Consider the following 23,492-nt stretch of genomic DNA (forward strand, 5'->3'; position numbering starts at 1 on the left):
GAGATTAAAATGACTTTCAGATTCCACATAGAAAACCACAAGCAGGCAGTGCTCTAGCCGGTCTGCCCTGATTTGTTTAACTGTATCTCTGTTGGGCTGAGGCATTAATACTTACCTTGTAGGGATCTGCAGCTGGGGTGTTGCAGAAACGACATCTCCACGTCTGTGAGCAGATGTAAAGATGGGTTTAGTATTAGCCATACTTTAGGTGGTAGTCAGGGATGTAGCCAGAAGAAGGCTACACAAACTATGAGACTGCTTCATTTGTTGTCTTATATTTGCCTGCCTTATTGACTGAAAACCAGCGTGTTGGAAACACAAAATTATTTTACCTGGAAACTTTCCCTTTTCCATCCTGGCAAGAACATCCAAGTTGTATTTCTTTAGGGTGTCCACTTGCTGAGGCTGCATTAATTCTACAGCTGAGTTTGAAGAAGGGTCATCATGGTACATTGGTATTTGCACAAGAGCAGCTATGGCTGCCTGAATTGTTATCAGTGACTGGGGACCCTCCTTCTGGCTCAGGTGATAGGAACTGGTGGTTTGGGGTTCACAAGTCTTCTGGGTTTGGCTGTGTAAGTTACACAGCTGTTGTGCTTAGTAGAAATGGATATCTTCTGGTAGGGAAGCAAGAGTAAAATAAATGTAAGTTCTGAATATGAAAGACTGAGGTAAAAGGGAGAATGGGAGGGAGGTGTAAATTTCTAGATCTCTGAACTGAGAAGTCATAGGTGTCATGCAAGAGTAACCAAGAAATGGTGGCAGAAGGGAAAATGAGCCGGCAAGGTGGGGAAGATGAAGAGCCCTGCAGGAAGGCAGATTTGAGCTGAAGCAACTGCTGAAGGAAGGAGGCAGCTCTGTCACTCACAGAAGGGAGCAATTCAAGGGAGAGATAGAAAAGGAACGAAGTTGGGAGGGGATTCAGGTGGTTGCAAGCAAGTGCATCCAAAGTTTAGAGAAACATGTCACAGAATCACAGAATATCAGGAATTGGAAGGGACCTCAAAAGATCATCTAGTCCAATCCCCCTGCCAGAGCAGGAACACCTAGATGAGGTTACACAGGAATGTGTCCAAGCGGGTTTTGAATGTCTCCAGAGAAGGAGACTCCACAACCCCCCTGGGCAGCCTGTTCCAGTGTTCCGTCACCCTCACTGAGAAGAAGTTTCTTCTCAAGTTTAAGTGGAACCTCTTGTGTTCCAGTTTGAGCCCACTACCCCTTGTCCTATCATTGGTTGTCACCGAGAAGAGCCTGGCTCCATCCTCGTGACACTCACCCTTTATATATTTATAAACGTTAATGAGGTCACCCCTCAGTCTCCTCTTTTCCAAACTAAACAGACCCAGCTCCCTCAGTCTTTCCTCATAAGGAAGATGCTCCACTCCCTTAATCATCTTTGTCGCCCTGCGTTGGACTCTCTCCAGGAGTTCCCTGTCCTTCTTGAACTGAGGGGCCCAGAACTGGACACAATATTCCAGATGGGGTCTCACCAGGGCAGAGTAGAGGGGAAGGAGAACCTCTCTCGTCCTACTGACCACCCCCCTTCTAATACACCCCAGGATGCCATTGGCCTTCCTGGCCACAAGGGCACAGTGCTGGCTCATGGTCATCCTGCTGTCCACCAGGACCCCCAGGTCCCTTTCCCCTACACTGCTATCTAATAGGTTATTCCCCAACTGTAGGAAGGGGAAGCATGTCACCGTAGGAAGGGGTAGCAGTTTTTCTGGTTTTCAGTCATTTCCCTGCTTCTGCCTTGCTCTTTGTTTCCCTAGAGCCAGGCTCTGATGGGAAAGTCAGAGCAGCAGCTGTCAGTGAGTGGCTCAGAAGAAGTTACAAGTCGCACTTGTAAATTTTTCCTATCTAGATTTTTTCTTTAAAGTGTCTGCCAAGTGGTTTTAGTTGAGTAGGATGATTTTGAAAAGCAGAATTCCAATTATCCCATGCAAAAAGACTGATCAGCTAAAATAGAGTGACACTTGCTTTAACCGGTGGTAATTGTATGGTCCATGCTGGTGGATGTTGCATTTGCCTTGACCTTTCATTCAAGTGCAAAGACTAATGCTTTTGCAAGAGGGAAGGAGAGATTGTTTGGAGCTATAATTACCAGACTAGAATATGTCCTACTGTGCAATGGAACATACTAGAAAACATCTCTGAAGACATTTATTTGTTGGGTAGTGATGGTACCATAATAGAAGCTTAGCCTTGTCATTTCTATGTCAGTGTTAATTTGTGAATAATTGATAAAAGGTCCCAGGAATGTAGTGGTGATAAATGAAGTATGAAAAGTGAGCTTTTGTTTGCTTGCCTTTAAAATAATGTTTATCTGTTCCTCACTTAGTAACTGTGCCTGCCATTAAAATCTACCTATCCCAGGAGTCCTTCCATGGCTTACAGCACTTTTATATCTTAATGACTGGAAAATACAACAGCATCCTCAGTATATCAGCATGGGAAACACCAGCAAGCACTGGCTCTGTTTAATGGCTTCCGTGGTGCTTTTTCCTGAAGAATAGATGTTTATTATTTTATTTGTAAAAGAGAACTAAGCAGCACAGCTGGGCTTCATGATCTCTATTACTGAGAGATGTTCCTGTTGTTTAAGGATTAAAAAAAATAAATAAATTTTTTTTTTTGGTCCTTTGCACAGAGCTGAAAAGAAAGGACTGTATATTCTTTCTTCAGCAGGGGTGCTGCTTGTGTAGTCGAAGTGAACTGGAAATTACTGTTGCACAGCACAGTTCAGTTGTTTATCTCTTTTCAGCCCAACACTTTTTGAAGTATGCATGTACAAAACTGTGAGACTTGGAGCAGCTGTTTCAAAAAATGTCCTCGATTAAAGGACAGGCTAAGACCGGGTCAGTTGGTGTCCAAGGGCTGAAGCAATTTTATCTGGATGATGGGGCTGCTTGGTAGTTGACAGGCCAACCAGACTGAAAACTGTGTGCATTATTTGCCAGTCTCTGTTGGATCTGGTAGTGGCTGTGGGGTCAGTTGTTACTCCATAAAAATATGGCTGAGTTGATGTTTTTCCTGCTTGGTGTAAGTAGCTCTTTAAAGTACAGATTTTGGCCAACCTGGGCTAAAGCTGTAGTGAATTTCCAGTTCATCTTATTGATGTGCCTGCTTTGTGTGATAAAGAAACTGAAATGTGAAAGAGCACTTAGGTGGCTAGGAGTCCTTTAGGAATATCACAGTTACCTAATTATATGTTTGAGTGCACTCTGTAATCCTTACGGGAATGTATTTCAAGACTGCTTTTTTGTTTAAAAATGATCACTATTTCAATAACAAAAGCAGCTGTTCATAGTCATCTACTGTCTGAAACCTTTGATAGGTATGTTTCCAACAGTAAATCAATAAAGATAATATGAGCGTCTGTCTCTTAGAGGCTCCTGGCATCCATCAGATAAAATCAGTTGTGATAGCAGAGGCAGAAAGACTAGTTTCTGTGGCACAGCCAAGAGTATGTTTGTTCTGCATCATTTACCATGCTGTGCAAATACAGGTCTTTTCCTCCAGCCTATTTGTGCTCATTGAATTTTAGCGCGTCCTTTTCAACACAGGTGCCTGTGTAAGTTCAGTCATGCTCACTTGCAGGCTGCTGCTTCATCTTGACAGCAGTATTTGGGGAGTGTTGAGTTAATGTGAAGAAACCTCTGCTCTTTTTATTTTTGTCTTTAGGAATTTCACCTAGAAGTCTTTGACACCTATGGCTGGATTTCAAACTTGGCCCCTGTGTGGAGCTGTATGTGTTGCTTCAGGCAGATTTCTTGGCCACGAGTACCACTCTTCACTATCGTTTTCCCTTGTCCCACATAGTCTTGCTTTGTTTACCTTCTACATGTCCCTGGAAGGCCAAGCACAGCCTGCTTCCCCCCACACCACACATATAGGCAATGACAGGTCTTTGTGCTTGCCAGCTTGTGTTGTTGGTCTCTTATCATCATAGTTTGAGAACATGTCCCTGACCCCTTTTTCTTCATTGTGACTTCTGTAGCTTCAATGAACTCTTTTTTCCCCCTGTTGCTATAGTTACACTGCCTTTGATGAAATCAGCTAGGCCCTTCTCTTGTGGTTGGAGTTAGTTCTTAGCCCTACTGGTTCTGGCAGTAGTTCCATCCAATGTTAACGTAAGCCTCATGTCCATATTTTTGGACATCTTTAAGTGTTTATTTCTCTTCCAGGAGTACTGTTACCTATGTAACAAAAGCTTATAGCCATCTCAAAAATAAAATTCAGTCTTGCAGGCCACAGCTGTTCCAGACCTTAAACTGATCCGTGCTGATTTTTAGATTGTACATCAGTCAAAATTGGTGGGGGTTTCCTGGTTGCTTCTCCTCTGTTCTCCTGAAATATTAATTTACTGTTTTCTGGGTATTCAAACTCCTACATAGAGGATTTCAGAACACTATATTTGCTCCTTCAAGTTTTTAAGGGAGGAAGTACAATTTATATCTGTCAGCTGAGGCAGTGCCTGGGACTGTGCTGAGAGACAAGCAGTATTTATATATATATATATATATATAAGACAGGGACAGCCTGCTTTTGTAAGCACATGCTGAAGTTTTTTGCCTTGCCTTTTCTCAACACAAAGCTCTGAAGTTGCTCTGGGCATGTGTTATAGAAAGAAGTGTATGAGAGTGCATGGATCTCAAAGTGTGGGTGTGGCTAGGTACCCAGCCAGCTGGTCTGACTTGATGCAGGCTTCCGTCCTTGAAGGTTACTTGAATTGCAACAAATCATAGGCAGGAGGTCTGAAATCAGTGTGCTATGGCCAAGGCTGTTCTAGGAGTAACAGCAATTGACTATTAAGGGGTTTGGGGTTTTTTATGTCCCCATTTGTTAATATACAAATATACTACTCATCCCAAGCTCTATGTAATAAGTCAGTGCCAATGAGAACTGGAAGTGAGTGCTGTCAAAGTGTCTCTGTTAAGCTACATTTCTTCAGGAATAAAGGTGAAAAAGTTTGGCTCCTAAAATCCCATATGAAAAGATGCACTTCTAGAATCTCTTATCCAGCATAGAGCCCATAGGAGAAAGTAGTAGAATCATAGAATAGTTAGGGTTGGAAAGGACCATAAGATCATCTAGTTCCAAGCCCCCTGCCATGGGCAGGGACACCTCACACTAAACCATGTCACCCAAGGCCTCATCCAACCTGGCCTTGAACACCGCCAGGGATGGAGCATTCACAGCCTCCCTGGGCAACCCATTCCAGTGCCTCACCACCCTCACAGTAAAGAATTTCTTCCTTATACCCAATCTAAACTTCCCCTGTTTAAGTTTGAACCCGTTACCCCTTGTCCTGTCACTGCAGTCCCTGATGAATAGTCCCTCCCCAGCATCCCTATAGGCCCCCTTCAGATACTGGAAGGCTGCTATGAGGTCTCCACGCAGCCTTCTCTTCTCCAGGCTGAACAGCCCCAACTTTCTCAGCCTCTTTTCCATACGGGAGGTGCTCCAGTCCCCTGATCATCCTCGTTGCCCTCCTCTGGACTTGTTCCAACAGTTCCATGTCCTTTTTATGTTGAGGACACCAGAACTGCACACAATACTCCAAGTGAGGTCTCACGAGAGCAAAGTAGAGGGGCAGGATCACCTCCTTCGACCTGCTGGTCACACTCCTCTTGATGCAGCCCAGGATACGGTTGGCTTTCTGGGCTGCGAGCGCACACTGAAGCCAGCTCATGTTCATTTTTTCATCGACCAACACCCCCAAGTCCTTCTCTGCAGGGCTGCTCTGAATCTCTTCTCTGCCCAACCTGCAGCTGTGCCTGGGATTGCTCTGACCCAGGTGTAGGACCTTGCATGGTTAAACTTCATAAGGGTGGCATCAGCCCACCTCACAAGCGTGTCGAGGTCCCTCTGGATGGCATCCCTTCCCTCTGGCATATCAACTGAACCACACAGCTTGGTGTCATCAGCAAACTTGCTGAGGGCGCACTCAATCCCACTGTCCATGTCATTGACAAAGATGTTGAACAAGACCGGTCCCAACACTGATCCCTGAGGGACATCACTCGTTACTGGTCTCCAGCCGGACATCGAGCCATTGACCACAACTCTTTGTGTGCGGCCATCCAGCCAGTTCTTTATCCACCGAGTGGTCCACCCATCAAATTGATGTCTCTCCAATTTAGTGACAAGGATGTCGTGTGGGACAGTGTCAAAGGCTTTGCACAAGTCCAGGTAGATGACGTCAACTGCTCTGCCCCTGTCCATCAGTTTTGTAGCCCCATCATAGAAGGCCACCAAATTGGTCAGGCAGGATTTCCCCTTAGTGAAGCCATGCTGGCTGTCACCAACCACCTCCTTGTTTTTCATGTGCCTTAGCATGCCTTCCAGGAGAATCTGCTCCAAGATTTTGCAGGCACAGAGGTGAGACTGACTGGTCTGTAGTTCCCTGGGTCATCCATTTTCCCCTTCTTGAAAATGGGGGTTATATTTCCCTTTTTCCAGTTTTTGGGAACTTCACCTGACTGCCATGATTTTTCAAATATGATGGCCAGTGGCTTAGCAACTTCATTCGTGAGCTCCTTCAGGACCCGTGGATGGATTTTGTCAGGTCCCATGGACTTGTGTACATTCAGGTTTTTTAAGATGGTCTCAAACCAGATCCTCTCCTACAGTGGGCCTAGAGTCTTCATTCACAGTCCCTGCGTTCACCTTCCAAGACTTGGGTGATGCAGTCAGAGACTTTGCCAGTGAAGGCTGAGGCAAAGAAGTCATTAAGAACCTACTAAATTTACCTTTTTTTCAGAAAGTTTAAATCTCAAACCAATTTGTATCCTGGCTTTCCAGACTTAAAGGAACATACGTACTGATCTGTATCCAAATGTGATGACTCGCCCTGTTCATAATATTGGCTTAGGAAAAAAAAAAGAAGTTTTTACAGAGCAATTTCTAGGCTCTTCCCAGTGGAGCAATTTTGTCCATTTACACATACAGTAAACTGATGTTAAGAAACCAGGAACCCTTAAAGAATGAAATACCTAGGTGAAACTTACAGTTTATTTTGGTAGGAGATAAGATTGTCATCCTTACTAGTCACGGTGTGCACACTGGAAAGTGAGTAACAGATACAGTCATCAGTAATACCAGTTTTGAGAATTGCATCTTCTGCATTTTCATCTTCCAGTTTAATTCTGAGCTCTCTGGTAAATAGGATGTTCCTCAGTAATTCTGCTTTGTCTCCTGAAATGGCATGCATGTGGTTATTCATAATTGTTTCCAGACATCACTGTAATACTTCTGTTTTTCTTTAAGCAAGTGCTTTCAGTTTTAGTGGTTGGATGTTTGCCTTTAGATATAGATGAATTATATATCTGCTTCATCTGAGAAAAGGGTTTGCAGTATTCATAGAGAAAATAAATCATTGTTCTAGTATTTCTCACTTTGTACTTGTCTTGCCTGTGTGATTTTCTGCAAGGTAATATCTTGTTAAGCAAACATAGCAATTTAGTGATTAGCATAAATCAGGTTCATGTCAGTAGAAGAAACATCCTTAAAAGCAACAGCTGTAAGTCTTTCTCTGTGGAATTTCGTTTCTAATACCAGCTTTAAAATATCTTCATAACTCTGATTCGTTGCTGCTGATTAGTGTTGCTAACAGCGATCCTATTCTTCCTCTTTCAGAATGAGAAGGCTTTGGGGCATTCCGTGAGCCGCTGTAGTAACATTTCAAAGGTATGTTCCTCGATACAACTCAGTCTTTGATAAACTTGGGGATACTGGGGTTTCTTTCATTTCAGAACTGGGGTAATATATGCGGTAATGTGACTAGTAAAAAATCCTTCTTATGCCTGTCTGTTATTGATAGTTGCTCCTGAAACATTAGAACTCTGGTGTTTTGTAGATACTCTTTACAGGTCAAATGAAATGGAAGCTACAGCAGGTTTTCTCTTTCACACTGTCAGCCTCCTTAGCTTGGTAGGAGCAAGATAGATGACAAATGCCTGAGATCTTATCCTGGGGAGAAAATTGCTCCAAAAACATCACTCAAGTATGTTCTTTTATACCATCAGTTATCTAATGTAATCATAGAATAGTTAGGGTTGGAAAGGACCATAAGATCATCTAGTTCCAAGCCCCCTGCCATGGGCAGGGACACCTCACACTAAACCATGTCACCCAAGGCTCTGTCCAGCCTGTCTTTGAACACTGCCAGGGATGGAGCATTCACAACCTCCCTGGGCAACCCATTCCAGTGCCTCACCACCCTAACAGTAAAGAATTTCTTCCTTATATCCAATCTAAACTTCCCCTGTTTAAGTTTTAACCCGTTACCCCTTGTCCTGTCACTACAGTCCCTGATGGATAGTCCCTCCCCAGCATCCCTATAGGCCCCCTTCAGATACTGGAAGGCTGCTCTGAGGTCTCCACGCAGCCTTCTCTTCTCCAGGCTGAACAGCCCCAACTTTCTCAGCCTCTTTTCCATACGGGAGGTGCTCCAGTCCCCTGATCATCCTGGTGGCCCTTCTCTGGACTTGTTCTCTGTAAGATATGTGTAGCCATGCATCCTGTAATACGTATTGGATGTGTGCTTATTATTTTATTGTCATTTCAACACTGAATTATTGTTAGAACCATGAAATCCATTGCTGTCAAGGCATGGCTGTGTAAGTATTTTTAAATGTTTGCTATTACAGGCTGTATCTTGTAAGTGATGCATAATGCTCTACCCATTCAGTATAAAGGCACACTTCAGTATAGCCGATGAACACATCAAAAGCACAATGGCTTTGTTATGCAGTTAGGGAAAAAGTACCTTCTGTCCCAGATAACATATTACAATACAAACTTTACTCCTGCATTACCACAGATGAGATTTTTAATTAGCTGGAAGCCTAATGCCTTTTTGCTTACAAAAGGACAGTTGCTTAAAGCCTTCATGCAAGCAAGCTGTACTGATTGACCAGTATTTTTTCTGTGGTGCAGAAGCCTCAACACTTCATTGCCACGGTTGATGTTGCTGGTAATAGTGGCTTTTAATGGGAGACTGAATCATTTGCCTGTGACAAGCTCAAGTCTCTCTTCCTATTCTGGGCACTTCAGGATATAGGAAGCTATTCATGCCTATCTCCAGCAGAGGAAACAGTGGTTGAAGTTAATTTATGGTTTATATGGGCACAGACAACTTTCATTTCGGAGCAAAAAGGCAAGATTAGACTGGGCTTAAACCACAGCACTGGGTGTCTTAAATAATGAGCAGGGCAACTGCGCAATGCACAAGGTATTGACCAAGCTGAAGGTGGTGTTGTCATGGGATGATGTGGGATTGTATTTTCCATTCAGCATCAGAAAATGGGCATTCACAGAAAAGGATGTGAAATACTGTGTGAGTATAACTTCTCATCTATGCTTCTCTAAGATGAGACTGTGCCTGTTCCTTCTTACACTGGCTCTTCTCAGGGATCTCTCATTGAGATTTCAGGCATTGTTCAGCAGAGATGGTAGTTTATCATTAAGTGTACTTTTCCCAGGGTGTCTGAAATTCAGCACAACAAGCCTTTTGACAGCAGCATTTGGTACCCAGATGAAGCTGCACAGTTTATTCTTAATTCATTGGGAACTGATAGTGTGGCCGTGCAGTGGGGAGGTCCTTGCGCTCTGGCAAACCTCTTCCTGAGAGTGCTGGCAAGTGAGACCCCAATATTTGCATGCATCTTGATACACTGAAACATTCAACATGATTGCTGTGCATTGCAAAAGCTAAAGATCTCAAAGGGAACAAAAGTAAGCTTTGTCAATGGGTGAGATACTTTGATTGCAAACATGAGCTTCCCAGAGGTATTGATGTTCTTGGGGCTCCTCTGATGCCTCTGTGTCAGATTCATTCCTTGAACCTACACCGCTCTGGAGATAGCTTCTAACAAGGGCAAGAGGTAGAAATCCTATCAGTAATATCAGTCGCTTGCTTTATCTCATACAAAATGCTGCTTTGCACGTCCAGGCAGCTCAGTGCTAAGCTGCAGGACTTCATTTTGCAGTCTACAGGTGGGTTAGCTGTTGCAAACAATTTGTAGGACAAAACCAATTATAATAGTTACAGTAGTGGGATGCTGCATGGAAGCTTAGGTACATGGGAAAATTTTCATCAGTTCTGAGGTCTAATAAGAAAGTGCCTTATATTTTTGTTTAGAATAGTATAATATCCTAGCCAATAAGGCAGATTGAATGCATGTGAAGGAAATACTATGGAAATGCTTGGCTGCCTGTGTAGCCCTTTCTGAAACCCACAGAGCTTGTTGATAGTACACGTTCTAAGAGGAGCTATTTAACCAAAATTGAGTTTCATCAATATATACTGCATTTCCAGATATGTTGGGGTGTGTGTGTGTGTGTGTGTGTGCAGAAATAATGATCACGCTTCCTGCAAATGACACATTCAGCTATTATTTTTCCACCCAAATCTAGCTCACAGCATACCATTGTTGCAAATCTGCTACAAATGCTTGGCACTGATACTTGATTCAAAGCCTTTCTGGTTCTGGTATATCATTATGAACCCGCTGTGATTGTTACTGTGTGTCTTTCCACTGCTGTCAGTTGCACAGTGCAATATGAGTGCAGAGGATTGAGTCACAACTCAGCCTCTAGCCAAGAGAGGATGTTGTGTTACTTGATGTGACCAAGGAGAGCCATGCCTTAGGGCTAAAAGTGGTCAAGGCGGGAGGCAGACAAATGGTGCCACTTAAAATGGGATCAGCTGGTAGAGGTAGCAGAGTCTTTCCAAACAGAGACCACAAGTGTTCAGGCCAGGTGGAGCTGTCCCTTGGGAGGAAGGGGCATAAAAGGCAGTTCTCCAAGAGGCAGATGCTAAGAGAGGCTGGAGAGATGCTAGTACATGTGGCCAGGCCAAGAAGAAACAGTCACCTGAATACTTGGCATGGGATGGAGGCCAGAAGCAGCAGAAAAAGGAGTAGGGAGTAAGATGTAGGATGATCTTCATGTGGTGCTGTTAGGTTTTGTGCAGTCTGTTGCACACTGGGGGATGTGGCATGTCTCCAGGCCCTTCCTTGCTGGTTTGGTGTGTATACTTCAAACATTCCTTTTAAATCTGCTCCACATGAAATGCTTGAATTTCTGGAATCTTTTCTATGTTTGTTTTGAAATTTAAAAAAAAAAAAAAAAAGTGTTGAAGGCAGGTTGACTTGATCTGCTCATGGGAAGGGGGCATGGCCCGATTCCCAGCTTACCCTGTTGAAGCACAGTGGTGATGATTGAAACACCCCATATTGGCACAGGGGTATGTATGTAGCCCAGCTCCACATCTCAACTATTTACCCTAAGCCAGCATTTTTACCAAGAAACCACCATTCACTGGTAAGTGCCTTCATCATACAAGCCAAACAGAGAAATAATTGAGCTTTATAGAAGCTTCATCCTCTAAATATAGATGAAATTGACCCTGAAACACAGCTAGTCACTAAAAGCAACTGAAAAAGGGATTTTCACAGTGGTGGTAATTCATGCCCTCTGCTCTTAGATAAAGGAATTGTGCTTGCAAGCAGATTAAACAAGGTCACTAACGAAGGGGCTCTAAACAGTTATCCTCAAATCAATGATATTGTTTAGCTTTAAAGTGTCTGATATAGCCTGAAACTGTCATGTGATGTGTGGAAATCTCCTCAGGTCATCTGTGTGCTGTTCCGGTCATCTGATTTCTCCAGAGGGCTGATTTTAGAGTAGTGGGGAAGCATTTTGTACTCTTATTTTCATGGCCCTCTAAGGGGTAAGCTTTGAAAATGCTAATACTGGGATCATAGCAAAGGAATTAAAAGTGCATTCCTTCAAATATCTAAATGCTTTGTCTTGTCTGTAAGGTTTTATCTTTAGAGCAGAAGCACACTCTAAAGTATTAAATTATTCTTAGGCTGAATGGCAGCCAGTGCAAATGCAGAGTGGTAGCCTAAGCTTGCTATGAAATTTAAAATCTATTTAGGCTGTTCATCAGCTTGGAACAGATTTAGGAAAGCATATGAATACACACGTCCACTGTTGCCTGAAGCTTTGATGGATTCAGTGAGTGTTCGTCTGTAGAAAAGCAGTCCAGGTTTTTCAGTCACAGAGCTTAGCTGTCCTTTAGTCTATCAGATGACCAAGGTTCACGGAAAGGAACTGCTGCTCGGAGGTGTTCTGTGCAGGTGCATGAGCCTGGGGGTAGAAAAAGAGAAGTTGCTTAAAAAAAGTAAAAATTTCTTCTACTGAGCTATCGGGGAAAGGAAAAGACAGGAAAAATTGTATAGCGTGAAGATTAAGGTATGCGCTTTTCCCTGCCCACAAGAGCAAGTAATGTCATGCTGGGGCATGGTGCAGTTGTGTTCATAGGGAGTGTGATTTTCTCCCTGTGCTATGATAAATCCCCTCTACTGGGTCTGGGTTCTTACTTCATATAGGTATGATGGTACCCTGTGAAGGACAAACCTTCAGGTGTTTCCTTTCCTCTTTTGTCCCCACAGTCAATTCAAGGTATTTTGAGGAAGATTTTATATTCAGAGGGCTATTTTACTGTTTTTTAATTCTGCAGTACCTGTGCAGTTGCTACTGGGTTTAGTCAACATTAATCCTGTGCTATAGGCAGGTTGAATTGCATGCGGGGAGATTCTGAAAGGATAGATAGCCTTCTTTCTGTAGCAGCTTTGGCTCTGGTATATCTAGAGAAAGTTCCTGCCAGAATCCTTATTTAAATTTTCTTAGGAAGAGTGAGGGGAAACTGACTTCAGCTTTGCTTCTGGTTTCTAGACATAATGCTAATTATAGTCATATACCTTATATAAAGTATGGAACAAAGTTCTTCTACAACTGACTGCTGGTTCCTATTGAATTGTTGCCAAAATTGTATGGTGGAGTCAATGGTCGTGAAAATTTCAGATGCCTCTCTCCCATGTAGTCTTTTTTTTCTTTTTAGGTTGTTTTCCCCCCAGATTTTTTAACCACTCTCCATTCTAATAATCTGATTTATCCCAGCTGAAGACAATTGATTATAATATGTGCTGGAAATCAAATTGGCACAGTTCTTGTAGGAAGAATTTAATGGAGAAGTTACTGGTATTTGATCTTGCCGTATTTGAGAAAACCTTTCAAAACCACCAGCCTGTCAGCAGGGCTGTCTGCCCTTCACAACATCCAGTCTGCCTGTAGGTGGCCTGTTTTGGCTATCTGATGTGTCAGGTTAGTACACTCAGCACGGGTGGTTGGTCTCATTGCACTGCTGCCTGGGTGTGCTAGTTCAGCCAGAGCCCTCCTTTGGCATGCATGCAGTGAAACAACCAGGTCTGTTCCACAGGTGAGCTTTGTTGACTTTCTAGCTGCAGTGCACTTCAGCAGAGCCGTAGTCAGTGTGTACATGGAATACAGCACCTGCTAAAAGCATAAGAGCACAAGTATGTTGCGTCCTGGTGGATAGCTGGAGCCAGGCGATTACATTTATTCTGCAGTGGCTCAAGAGAAATGACGGATGTGTCCCTTGGGTTTAATCAACACCTCCCTGCCTGACTTCAGCCCAGGCTCAGGACTTCTCAGCGCAGCAGACAGAACTGAATTTTACCACTGTGAGTGAGATGGCTGAAGCAAAGGGATTTTGCCACTGACAGAGGGAGAGGAGGTGAATGGGGCAGGTATGGCACATAGAGAGGCAGATTCCCTGGGTCTCTTTGTAGATGTCCTTTCCCTATCTGAAGAGTAGCTGGATTGGCTGTGGAGAGCCTTGCAGTGGCACTTGGTGCCTTTTCTCACAAGGCACCCATCACTTGTTTTCTTTCCCAAATCACTGTCTGTACCCAGATTCTGCCAAAGGAACAGGTATGGGGTGATTGATCTTGGTTTCTGTGGTGTAAGCTAAATGGAGAGCAGAGCCTCAGGCTTATGCTGCCTCTGGAGATGCAGGATGCAAGATAAAGGCCAGCCATGTCCATGTCTAGCAGCAGCCTTGCCTTCTTACACACATGTAAATAGAATCTGTGTGTGAGAGAGAAAATAGCTCTCTGGCAAAGAGGTCTTCAAAAACATAGGGTGTGATAACAATCCCTCTGATTCTGCCTTTCCCCTGTGCTGCTGCCACATTGTGGTGTGTTAATACCAGGAGAGACAAATCTGATCCAAACAGAAGTCCCAGTGGGCAATTGCAGATAGCAGCACTGTGATCTTGATGCTGAAGAAGCATCACAGTGCAGGGAGGTTACGGGGTTTGGGGGTTGAGGGGAATATGAAAGGTAGCAGGCCTCGAAAACTGGTTGTGCCTGGGACAGGACAGCTCTGGATCCGTGGTTGGAGATGTCTCCACTTAGCTAACACCTACTATGGTTAGCTGTGTCTCTAATCCCTGGGGAACTGGTGGTGATTAGAGTTGGCTCAGTGGAGAAAACCATCACTGTGCTCCTGTGGTTCTTATGGGGAACAGAGGCAGATAGAAACTGCTGCAATGGTCTAGTGGTGCTTGAGACATCTTTCAGCATCAGGTGCAGCTAGCTACCTTTCAGGATTTTTACTGCTCGCTTATTTCATATATTTATTTTGCCAAGCAGAAAACATTTGAAATGGGTTCATCGCAGTGTAAAATAAAGACAAACCCTTAATCAAAATGCCAGGTTGGAATTTGAGTTGTGCAGTGTTTGGCTTCTTGCTGTATTGCTAAATTTGTATTTCTCTGAAGCTGTTGATCTGCAGTTCCTCTTGAGTAAAAGACTTTTAACTGTGCTTCTTTTCTCTAATTCTTTGTCTGCCAAGAGGAAGGGTTTGCTCTATTATTAAATATGTGTAGTGCTTAGCATGTTAGTTCCAGGTCCTTAGCTGGAACTTCTAGGTGCATTTGTAGCACAAATAGTAGGGCCATAGTATTGGTTCTATTCAATGTGTCACCTAGAAATGATGAAGTTAGCAGGTGTGGGGGAAAACCTTTCTTTGCTTCCTTCAAACTTTCAATCAGTGGAGGTATTCTTCTGGAGTAAAGTTGTTTCTAAGTTCTTAGCTTTAATGAATAATTTAATAAGATTTTTGGAATGTGACAGGCCCTGTTCTTTAAAACAAGGTATAATTGCCAGTACTGAAGTGCAGCAGAGAGTGAGATGACAGCAACTATACCAAGAAGTGCCATCTCAAATAAGCAGGTTATTTTGGAGTACACCCAAGTCACTGACATGTTCACTATGGCTCACTTCAAAGATGACTTTCTGAGGCAGGGTGGGGTTTTTTGAGTCTTTAGTGTGCAGCATGTAATCACAAGTAGGTAATCGGAAAAGGCTGGGTTCTTTCACTAACGGATCACACTATTCATGGAGTGGGGGCAGAATGAGAACAACCAGCTATGGCAGCACACACGTATATATATATACACATGCGTACATGTATATATATGCATGCACACACATACGTTTGTGTGTATATATATATAAAAATGATGGATATATATGTATGTGTATATATATTGCTGATGGCAACCCTTCAGAGAGCTTCCAGGGATTGCTATCTTCAGCATCACTGGTTATCTAAACACCAGTGCGAAAGGCTGTACTGTGACCTCACTGAATTGCATTAGGTGGGAATGACAATATACACAATTAACTAACTATTGACCTTTATTCCTGAGCTATTTTAGGCAACCAGCCAGGTTTTACGGGGTAACTGACTAGCACATAGCTACAAGGCTTGTCACTGGAGGTGATATTCCTCCATGAGAAGGGCATGGAATCTGTAGAGATTCAACAAGTGATTCTGTTAGAAGGGTCAAATTCAGGCTGTCAAAGCTTAGGATACCCCTCACATAATGTGCGTGGCAGAAACCTCCTATGGCAAGGAGTGCTTTAAAACTGCTGATGCCATCATAAGTAGCCAGTTCAGCCAGAAGTGCTGCTGAGGCGTACCAGAAGTTACAGAGTGAGGAAGGCTTTGATTGCTTATTTTCTCAGCCTCATCAGAGCTGAGTATTGCATGGGACCAACATCAGAGCTCCAGCCTAGCTGGATCCGCCTGTCTGTTGCATTCTCCTATCACATTGCCTCTTCTTTGCCCTGTTCTGGCCAAGGCTGCCCATGTGTCTTCTTTACTTTGGCACTTCTCTGCCTGATAGTTTCTGTACCTGAGTCATTAAACCCAGGAAAGCTGTGTGGACTGGCCAGCATCAGTTGTGTGCACCTCTGCTTCTAGAACTAGCGAACTTCTTGGGCTCTTGGCAGCAGCTTGCATTTTGCTATGCTCTTCTCTCCTCAGCAAGTTGTGCCTCTCTGTTAGAGGCTCATTTCTCTAACCCACTGATGGTACTCTCGCCACTGAAGCTAGGGAAGTGACTGACATTAAACAAGCTCAGTAAAGAAGTGGTTAGCTTTGCCTCACCTTGCTATCCTAATCTGATTTGCAAGGCAGCTCTGTAAATAGTTTCATGAGCAAAAACCATGGCAGGAAAGGAGAATGGAGTGAGAGACTTGGCAAAAGCCATTGAACCGTTGAGCCATGGCTTTTGTTGGTAGCCACAGCTTACATTAGCTTAAAACGAGGGTGGGGTGTAGCTTCCTCTAATGTTCTGGTGTTCTACTTTGTGGTGCCTTTCCAAGTGTGTTAACTTCTGCTCGTATTTTGGTTGCATTTGCATCATGTATGAAGGTGGAGCAAAGGACCTTTTGTTTTGAAGCAGGAAGATGAGAGGAAATGTGCCTCAGATGTGGGGCTTTTGCAAGCTGCTCTGAACAGTGCTGGCATCTAGAAACAGAGTAGTAAGCTTGAAAAGCAAATTAAATTCTGCCCTTTTTTTTTTTTTTTTTTTTTTGTCCCAGCCTTTTGATTTCCCAAGTGGTGAGACTTTGACATCATCTTGGTGCTGAGCATTTTGATCAAGAAACCAGTAACATGGTTTCAGAAGGGAAATTTTGGATCATTGACTCTAGTCATCTGCTATTACACTGTCACATCATATATACCACTGTCTTTTTTTGGAAAGCTTCATTGTTAAAATGAAGGTGTAGAGAGACTGGATTCATTCTAAGCAGGTTACCTTCTGTGATTTGGTTATAACATGAAACCTGAGTCAGATTTATTAATTGATTTGTGACTCCAGTTCCAACAATATATGGCTCTCTTTCCATGGCAGAATGCAACATGCTTTTCTACTGGTTCGATATTTTGTTTTTAGAAGATTGCTAAATATGTCTTTTAAAATAATTATTTAAGTCTTATTAATTTTCATTTGCATGATTATGGCAGCAGATTATAGTGTGTCAGGTCTTTCACTAATTTGTCAGCCTTTAAAAAAAAAAAAAGAGTAATTACTGCACAAACTCTTGAAAAGATAAGATTTGAAGTCAGAGATGTTCCTTCTTTTAGGAGAGGTTAGGCATCAAATAGAAATTAAATTTTCAAGTAATACCTGAATTCACCTCACTGTATGATCAACGTTCTGTATCATTAGCTTGTGCAAGTGGTATAAAATGTAAAGAACCATAATTTACAGGATAAAGCAAATAACTGATGTGTAAGTCTTTAATTTGTTTTGTCACAGTCATAACATAGTTCAGTTTGCTTTCTGGCTCAATCTCTTGGGTTTTATTCTATACATGTACCTACCTAGCTGGGCAGGATGGGAAATAAGTTACAGCTTACTATGGATCAAGAGGCGTGTGTTTAGTCTTGCTCATGTCTCTTGCAAACCCAGCTGTAAAGGGATACCTGTTTTATCAGGATCAGTGCACCTGAAGCATCCCAGTGTGAGGCCAGATACACTGGTCTCAGTAGTGCTGTTAGCTACAGAAACAAAGCCTTAACAGATGAGGCCTGTAAAATGGAAGATGATGATTGTATCTGATTTACAAAGTAGTGTGTGTATCATAGTATGCCCGTCTTCTCTCACAAAGAAGAGTATGTGTGACAAGCTATTGCTTTTGCTGTGAGAGTGTAAAAGCCTGCAGCAGCCTTGTTTAAGTGTACCATAGGGTCTTTTAACAAAGTAAGTACAGGATTAAAGAGTCCTGAGAGAGATACAGTGTGTGTGTGTTGCACCACGACCAGAGATCATCAAAGCAGTGATGACTGAGCTAGCTCTGGCATCTCAAGCTGAAGGACAGGGCTGGGCACAGCATGCTTCTGTGGCAACACACCTTTCATGACGTGAGTCTCTCCTAGTCTGGCTTTGTGCACTTGCCTGGCCCAGGTCTGTGCTGGCTCTGCTGGTTTTTGTACAGCCCAGCGTGGTGTTGACACTAGTGTTGTCCTGATTGCATTGTTCCTTCCAGGGTTTCAGACTTTGCTCTGTAAATCAAGAAAGCTGTAAACCTTTGTTTGAATTTTGAAATGCAAGTAGTGTTTTGCAGCAGTGGGTGAGCAGCACGGCCTATCCAGCAGCTGTGGAACATGGGAGAACCAGGTTTAAAAATTCTCTTTTATGTGATTATCAATTCAGGTGTCCTCCTTGCCAAAACCTCTAGGAAGAGTCAAGAAGTTTCTGTTTGTGACCCATAGAATATAGCCCATCATGTCCCAATTCTGAGACAATGATCATTTTTACCATATTGATTTTGGAGACTTGTCTGTAAAGTGTTAAATATGCCAAGAGCACATCTTTCTTTTCTGGGGGGTTAGTTCAGCTGAATTCTGAATTCTTCGGTTATTCTATGTCTCAGTGGGTCTTATGAATGTGACTGCTGCCACACCTCTTCTCCAGGTATGTGGAAGACCCTGTCAGAGTAAGGGTAGGATGAAAAGCCTTGCAGAGTACAAAGAGTACTTCAGGGAATGCTCTGGTTTGGTAGATGGTGCCCCTGTGTGTGTATGCTAGTACTGAAAATAACTCCCCAAGTAGTGTTTAAGTTACCGAATTACTGAGGGCTCTGTCTTGTGAAAAAAGCCCCAAGCTTCTAATCTCTTGTCATCATTGTAAGGGGAAGGATTAGCTATTATGTGGTAGTTAAATTCCGACTAGTCTATACACACACCTCCACCTAATTATTCTAATTACCTTTGCTCATTTCCTGAGCTATTGTTCTGTGCAGTGTTTGACAGCTGGCAGGTTCTGCTCCAGAGATGGCTGCATTTGACCTTGAGGAAAAACTTTTCTGTTCTGATTACTACCTTTCCTAACGATGAGGCTGTGTGACCTCCCATTCTAGCTCTGCAGATAAAGCCACTTCCTTGCAATTAGTCCTTGAATATCTGATGCAGAGTGATATCTGATGCCATATGCTGTGTTTGAGCCTGAAGGTGATTCCTGTGCATACCATACTCTTCAGACCTGTGACTTGCTTTTGTTTGTTTGTTTATTTTACTTTCACTGCAGGCTGGAAGTCCAACCTCTATTTCTGCCCCTCACAGCTTCTCTCGAACTTCTGTTACACCATCCAACCAGGACATCTGCAGGTAAAGTGTGGTGTTTGCATGGCCAGTGAGGCTCGTGTGAGCTTCAAGTTAATTAAAAACAAAACCTGGAAAGCATGTGTATGGGGTAGTAAGTGATGTGGGGTTCCTATGTGAAGCATCCCATTTGTTTGACTCAGCTGCTGTCTGACACTGCTTTGTCAAATCCCACTGACTGTTTGGCCCCGCTACATTTGCCATTCTCACACTAGCCGTAATTTCTCGTTTCTTCACTTTTAATTATGTGTATTCTCTTTTGTAATTGTTTTTTACTTTCTGTGCTTTTATTCCACTGTTCTGCATGCAGTTCCAGTGCAGTGTTTTCTGAATGTTGTCATCACAGTCCAGTGCAGTCTGCTGTTGTCTTGAAAAATCCTCACTGCCAGAGCCCTCTGACACAAGGGGTCACTGTGACAGTAATCTGTCAGGACAAGTTACATGCAGCAAAGAGAAACTCCTGTGGGCAGGATCGGGGCCAGGCACTCGGGTCTGCTAAGAATGTAAAGCCCACCCACACTCTGAAATTCTCCAGGTCTCTCAATGACGTGGACCAGAAGGCGCAGAGCACCAGTGAGTGCTTTGACTATGTGGAGCGAACACGCTCGGAAGGCAAATTGACCCCGACTCAAGAGCAGTGTTTAAGGATTAACAAATTTCATCTTAACGAGAGGAAACCACTGAATCTCAGGCCTCTTTCTTTTACCAATTCTAAGCACTCCTATATTCCTTCCCTTTCCAACTACTCGAGTGCATCGGGAGGAGCAGAGAACCACAGCACTGTACATATCCCCTTGCTGGAGAACAAAGTGGACCATGACACCTCAAGGAGCAAAAAACTGTTGCGCTACCTTTTTTCCTTCTCCCACACCTCCAGCACCAGCAGCCTGCATAAGTTCCACGAACTGGAGAACTATTCCAGTCATTTCCAAGCTGACAAATCCTCCAGCGTGCTGGTGGAAAGCACAGACTTCTGCTCTGATGATATGGGAGATGATGACGTCTTTGAGGACAGCACCTCAGTAAAATTGAAAACAAAAGAGCAGCGGGCGCCTCTCTGTTCAGTTGAGAAGGACAGTGACCTTGACTGCCCTTCCCCCCTCTCAGAAAAATTCCCCCCTCTGTCCCCTGTGTCCACATCGGGGGATACCTGCAGGTTGGTTTACCAGAGAACCACCTACCTTCGAGCCCTCCCATGTGTGGTGGTGACTGTTCTGCTTTTCCCTGCCTTTGTGCTGTTTCTGTCTTTTCTTTCACCCTGTCACCCTGCTTTAATATGTGCAATTTGAAGCATGCAGCCTTCTATCTGCTGTCCTACACACCTCTGATGCACTTAACAAGGCTACTAAACAAAATAATTTCCTCTGGAGTCAAATAAATTCTCTTGCAATTTGTTTCATGTTTGGGTTCTGAGATGGTATTTTTCTCTTATCAGTGCCCAAACTGGGAGTATCATGAGAGAATCAGCTACACCTATAAAAGGCCAAACCGAACATGTCTTGGCTTTTCGTGAGCCAAGTGTTGTCCTGACAGTCATTGCTGGTTTGGTCAGAGGGTGGAGAGTCAGAAGGAAAACAGGTTGAAAATTGCTTCTGAGATCAGGTTGATAGAGCCTAAGGTATTTTTTTATGTTTTCAACACAGTTTGTATCCCACCATGCTCTTTATAGTAAAGGGCTTTCTGGATGCCTTGGTCAAAATGGGGGTCTGAGTGCCGTGATATCCATAGTGCAAGGTCCAAAAAAGATGGGTATCCTTGTTCCAACTGCAGAGGATTTAATCATGCACAGGTGGTGGGAACAGGCAACTCTGGACTGTCTTCATGGTGACTTGTTGGCAGGTCTGCCACAGCTCCAGGTCCAAAATGTGACTGAGGAGCAGGCATCACCATGTACAAGAGCAAACATCCCATCCCTCTATCTATCATTTTACTATCCTGATTTTTCTCCTTGCTGACAGCAGTTTCTGAAGCTGGCTTAGTTAGTATTTGCCAATATTATTTGATTCCCCCCTTCATTACTAGCAAAATCTCATTCCATATTGGCTTGTCATCAACAAAACACTGCTGTAATCCACCCACTCCTTCATTTCCACTTGCCAGCTATCAGCAAGGTCGCAAGAGGCAAGATGCTACACATCAGTAAGAGATTTCAGTAATAGACAGGGATGGCAGTATGCCAGGATGTACTTCACATATGCTTAGTAACTTATATTCATTCCCTGAGCTCCTTACCATTGCCATTTCAATTCATGACCTCTTCACATGGTTAGAAGGGCTTAGTGATGTTTCATGCAACCCAAGGGTTGTGTATAAGTTGAAGCTGGAAATCAAATGCCAGCACCTGGTAGTAACACTATATATAAGGGGGTCCTTGCTGTCTGCATGGTTAGGCTGTGAGGGAAACGGGGAATTTTGCAGAGCTGATGCTTCCTTATTAGCAAAGTAAGAATTGGAGGGCAAACCCGTTCATCCATTTACAGTAGGTGTAGTTTAGGGAGATTCAGTGCTGTAGCTTTGCAGTGTGGATCTGTCTTTTAGCAGTTGGCACTAGAAATAATAACTTTTCTTGTGCAAAATCTAGGCTGTCTAAATTAACCCTTCATGATGCTGGATTGGGCTGTTTCACAATTTTGGGGGGAATTTTGTTTTATCTTTCATTTCAGATTGTATTCCATGAGTAGCTGTACCTCTCTCTACATATTTTGTCTTGGGAAGTGCTATCTGATCTGTTTAAGTGCTATTTTCAGTTAAGTGCTATTGTTCTAGATGAAGCGTTGTCATTTCTTACCCTGTTTTTTCTTTTGGATACAGAAAAAAATTTTCTTTTTTTTTTGTCAGATTTTTTTTTCTGTCAGATTCTGTGTGTCTGCCTCATCTGTTAGAAAGCGGCTTTCTAGTTAGCAGTGTGTGTGCCAAATTATTTTGTGCCTGTGTATGTGCTTGCACAGCAATGGAATTCTTTAGTTTAGCTCCTTTATGGAACACATTCCTTTGATATGTATGTCTCAGGATCCTCAATGGGCAGCCGTGTGTGAGCACAGGTATTACATGTCTCTTCCACATCCTTTCTGCTTCCTCTTCTCCTAATGATCAGCTTTTCTTCTGATTCAGGATATGTCACTGTGAAGGAGATGATGAGAGCCCTTTGATTACACCCTGTCACTGCACAGGAAGTCTTCATTTTGTGCACCAAGCCTGCCTGCAGCAATGGATCAAGAGCTCAGATACGCGATGCTGTGAACTGTGCAAATATGAGTTCATCATGGAGACAAAACTGAAGCCTTTGCGAAAGGTAGGGGCAAGACCTGCTTTCCCAGGGAAGTGCTTTCTTGAACACAGATCCACTTTGACAAGAAGCAGCCCTTGCCCATGAGTCCACAAGACCCCTCACGTATTCAACATGTTTCTGTGGCTCCTTAGTAAGTCTGGTCAGTTTTGTATGGGTGCAGAAAGATTTAAATTAACACTCAGCATGGCAAATTCACCATCAGTGGAATCCAGCTTTGAGAGTTAGCTATTGTAGCTAAACTGACTGTAGCTTGGCAGCTCTCTCTGTGTAAATGGTTTTTTCTGTGCTTTCTCTGCTTGGAGTGGGTGGGAAGCAGTTTCTGAGTATTGTGCCCTGTGGGAAAAAGCTGTTGGGCGCCTTCAAAAATGAGTCAGCATCATTAGTTATATCTGAACAGGTCATCTGTAGGAAGGAGGCCAGATGCCAGAAGGTAGGGACAGAGCCATAAACAGAAGAAGTTTCCTTTGAAATATATGTAAAAAGTCTTTTTAGAGATTCAGCTGAAGCCAGAAGATAAGCTGCCTCTGTATCCTCAGCTCAGCCTTTATGGTATCCTGTCAGTCACGAGAAAACAGCCTGGGACTGGTGATTATGAGCATGATGGGACAAATAATAGGGTTTGTGCTTGACTGTAGGGTAGAAATGGAATTAAACTTCCTCAGTATCTTAAGGTTGTATTGCAGCGTCAGGCTATTCAAACGCTAAGTTAGTAAGGAAGAGGATGAGAAACAAAATATGTCAGATTCAAGTTAAGATGAGGGAAGACAAGAAATGGATGCTCCATTTTAAAATCTCAATGCAAAAAAAAAAAGAAGACATTAAATCCAAGTTTTCTGCTGTTTTTTGTTTTGTTTTGGTTGGTTGG

General features: G+C 43.2%; 1 protein-coding gene across 5 annotated transcripts in view; it reads left to right on the forward strand.

Moving 5' to 3' along the window:
* MARCHF8 (membrane associated ring-CH-type finger 8) overlaps positions 1-23,492 on the forward strand; it is a 108,169-nt gene that overhangs the window by 75,338 nt on the left and 9,339 nt on the right. For 4 of the 5 annotated variants that reach the window (XR_013957178.1, XM_080620694.1, XM_080620696.1 and 1 more), the window contains 4 exons: positions 7,642-7,692; positions 19,265-19,344; positions 19,649-20,494; positions 22,450-22,630. Coding sequence is in view for 4 of the 5 variants with exons in the window: in XM_080620694.1 (XP_080476820.1) it covers positions 7,642-7,692; positions 19,265-19,344; positions 19,649-20,494; positions 22,450-22,630 (1,158 nt within the window). In the remaining variant the exon portion in view is untranslated. The remainder of the gene's footprint in view (positions 1-7,641; positions 7,693-19,264; positions 19,345-19,648; positions 20,495-22,449; positions 22,631-23,492) is intronic. The other variant, XM_080620697.1, reaches the window with a different exon arrangement.

The sequence above is a fragment of the Psittacula echo genome (genome assembly GCF_963264785.1).
Source record: "Psittacula echo genome assembly, chromosome: 6".
NCBI classification, from domain to species: domain Eukaryota; kingdom Metazoa; phylum Chordata; class Aves; order Psittaciformes; family Psittacidae; genus Psittacula; species Psittacula echo.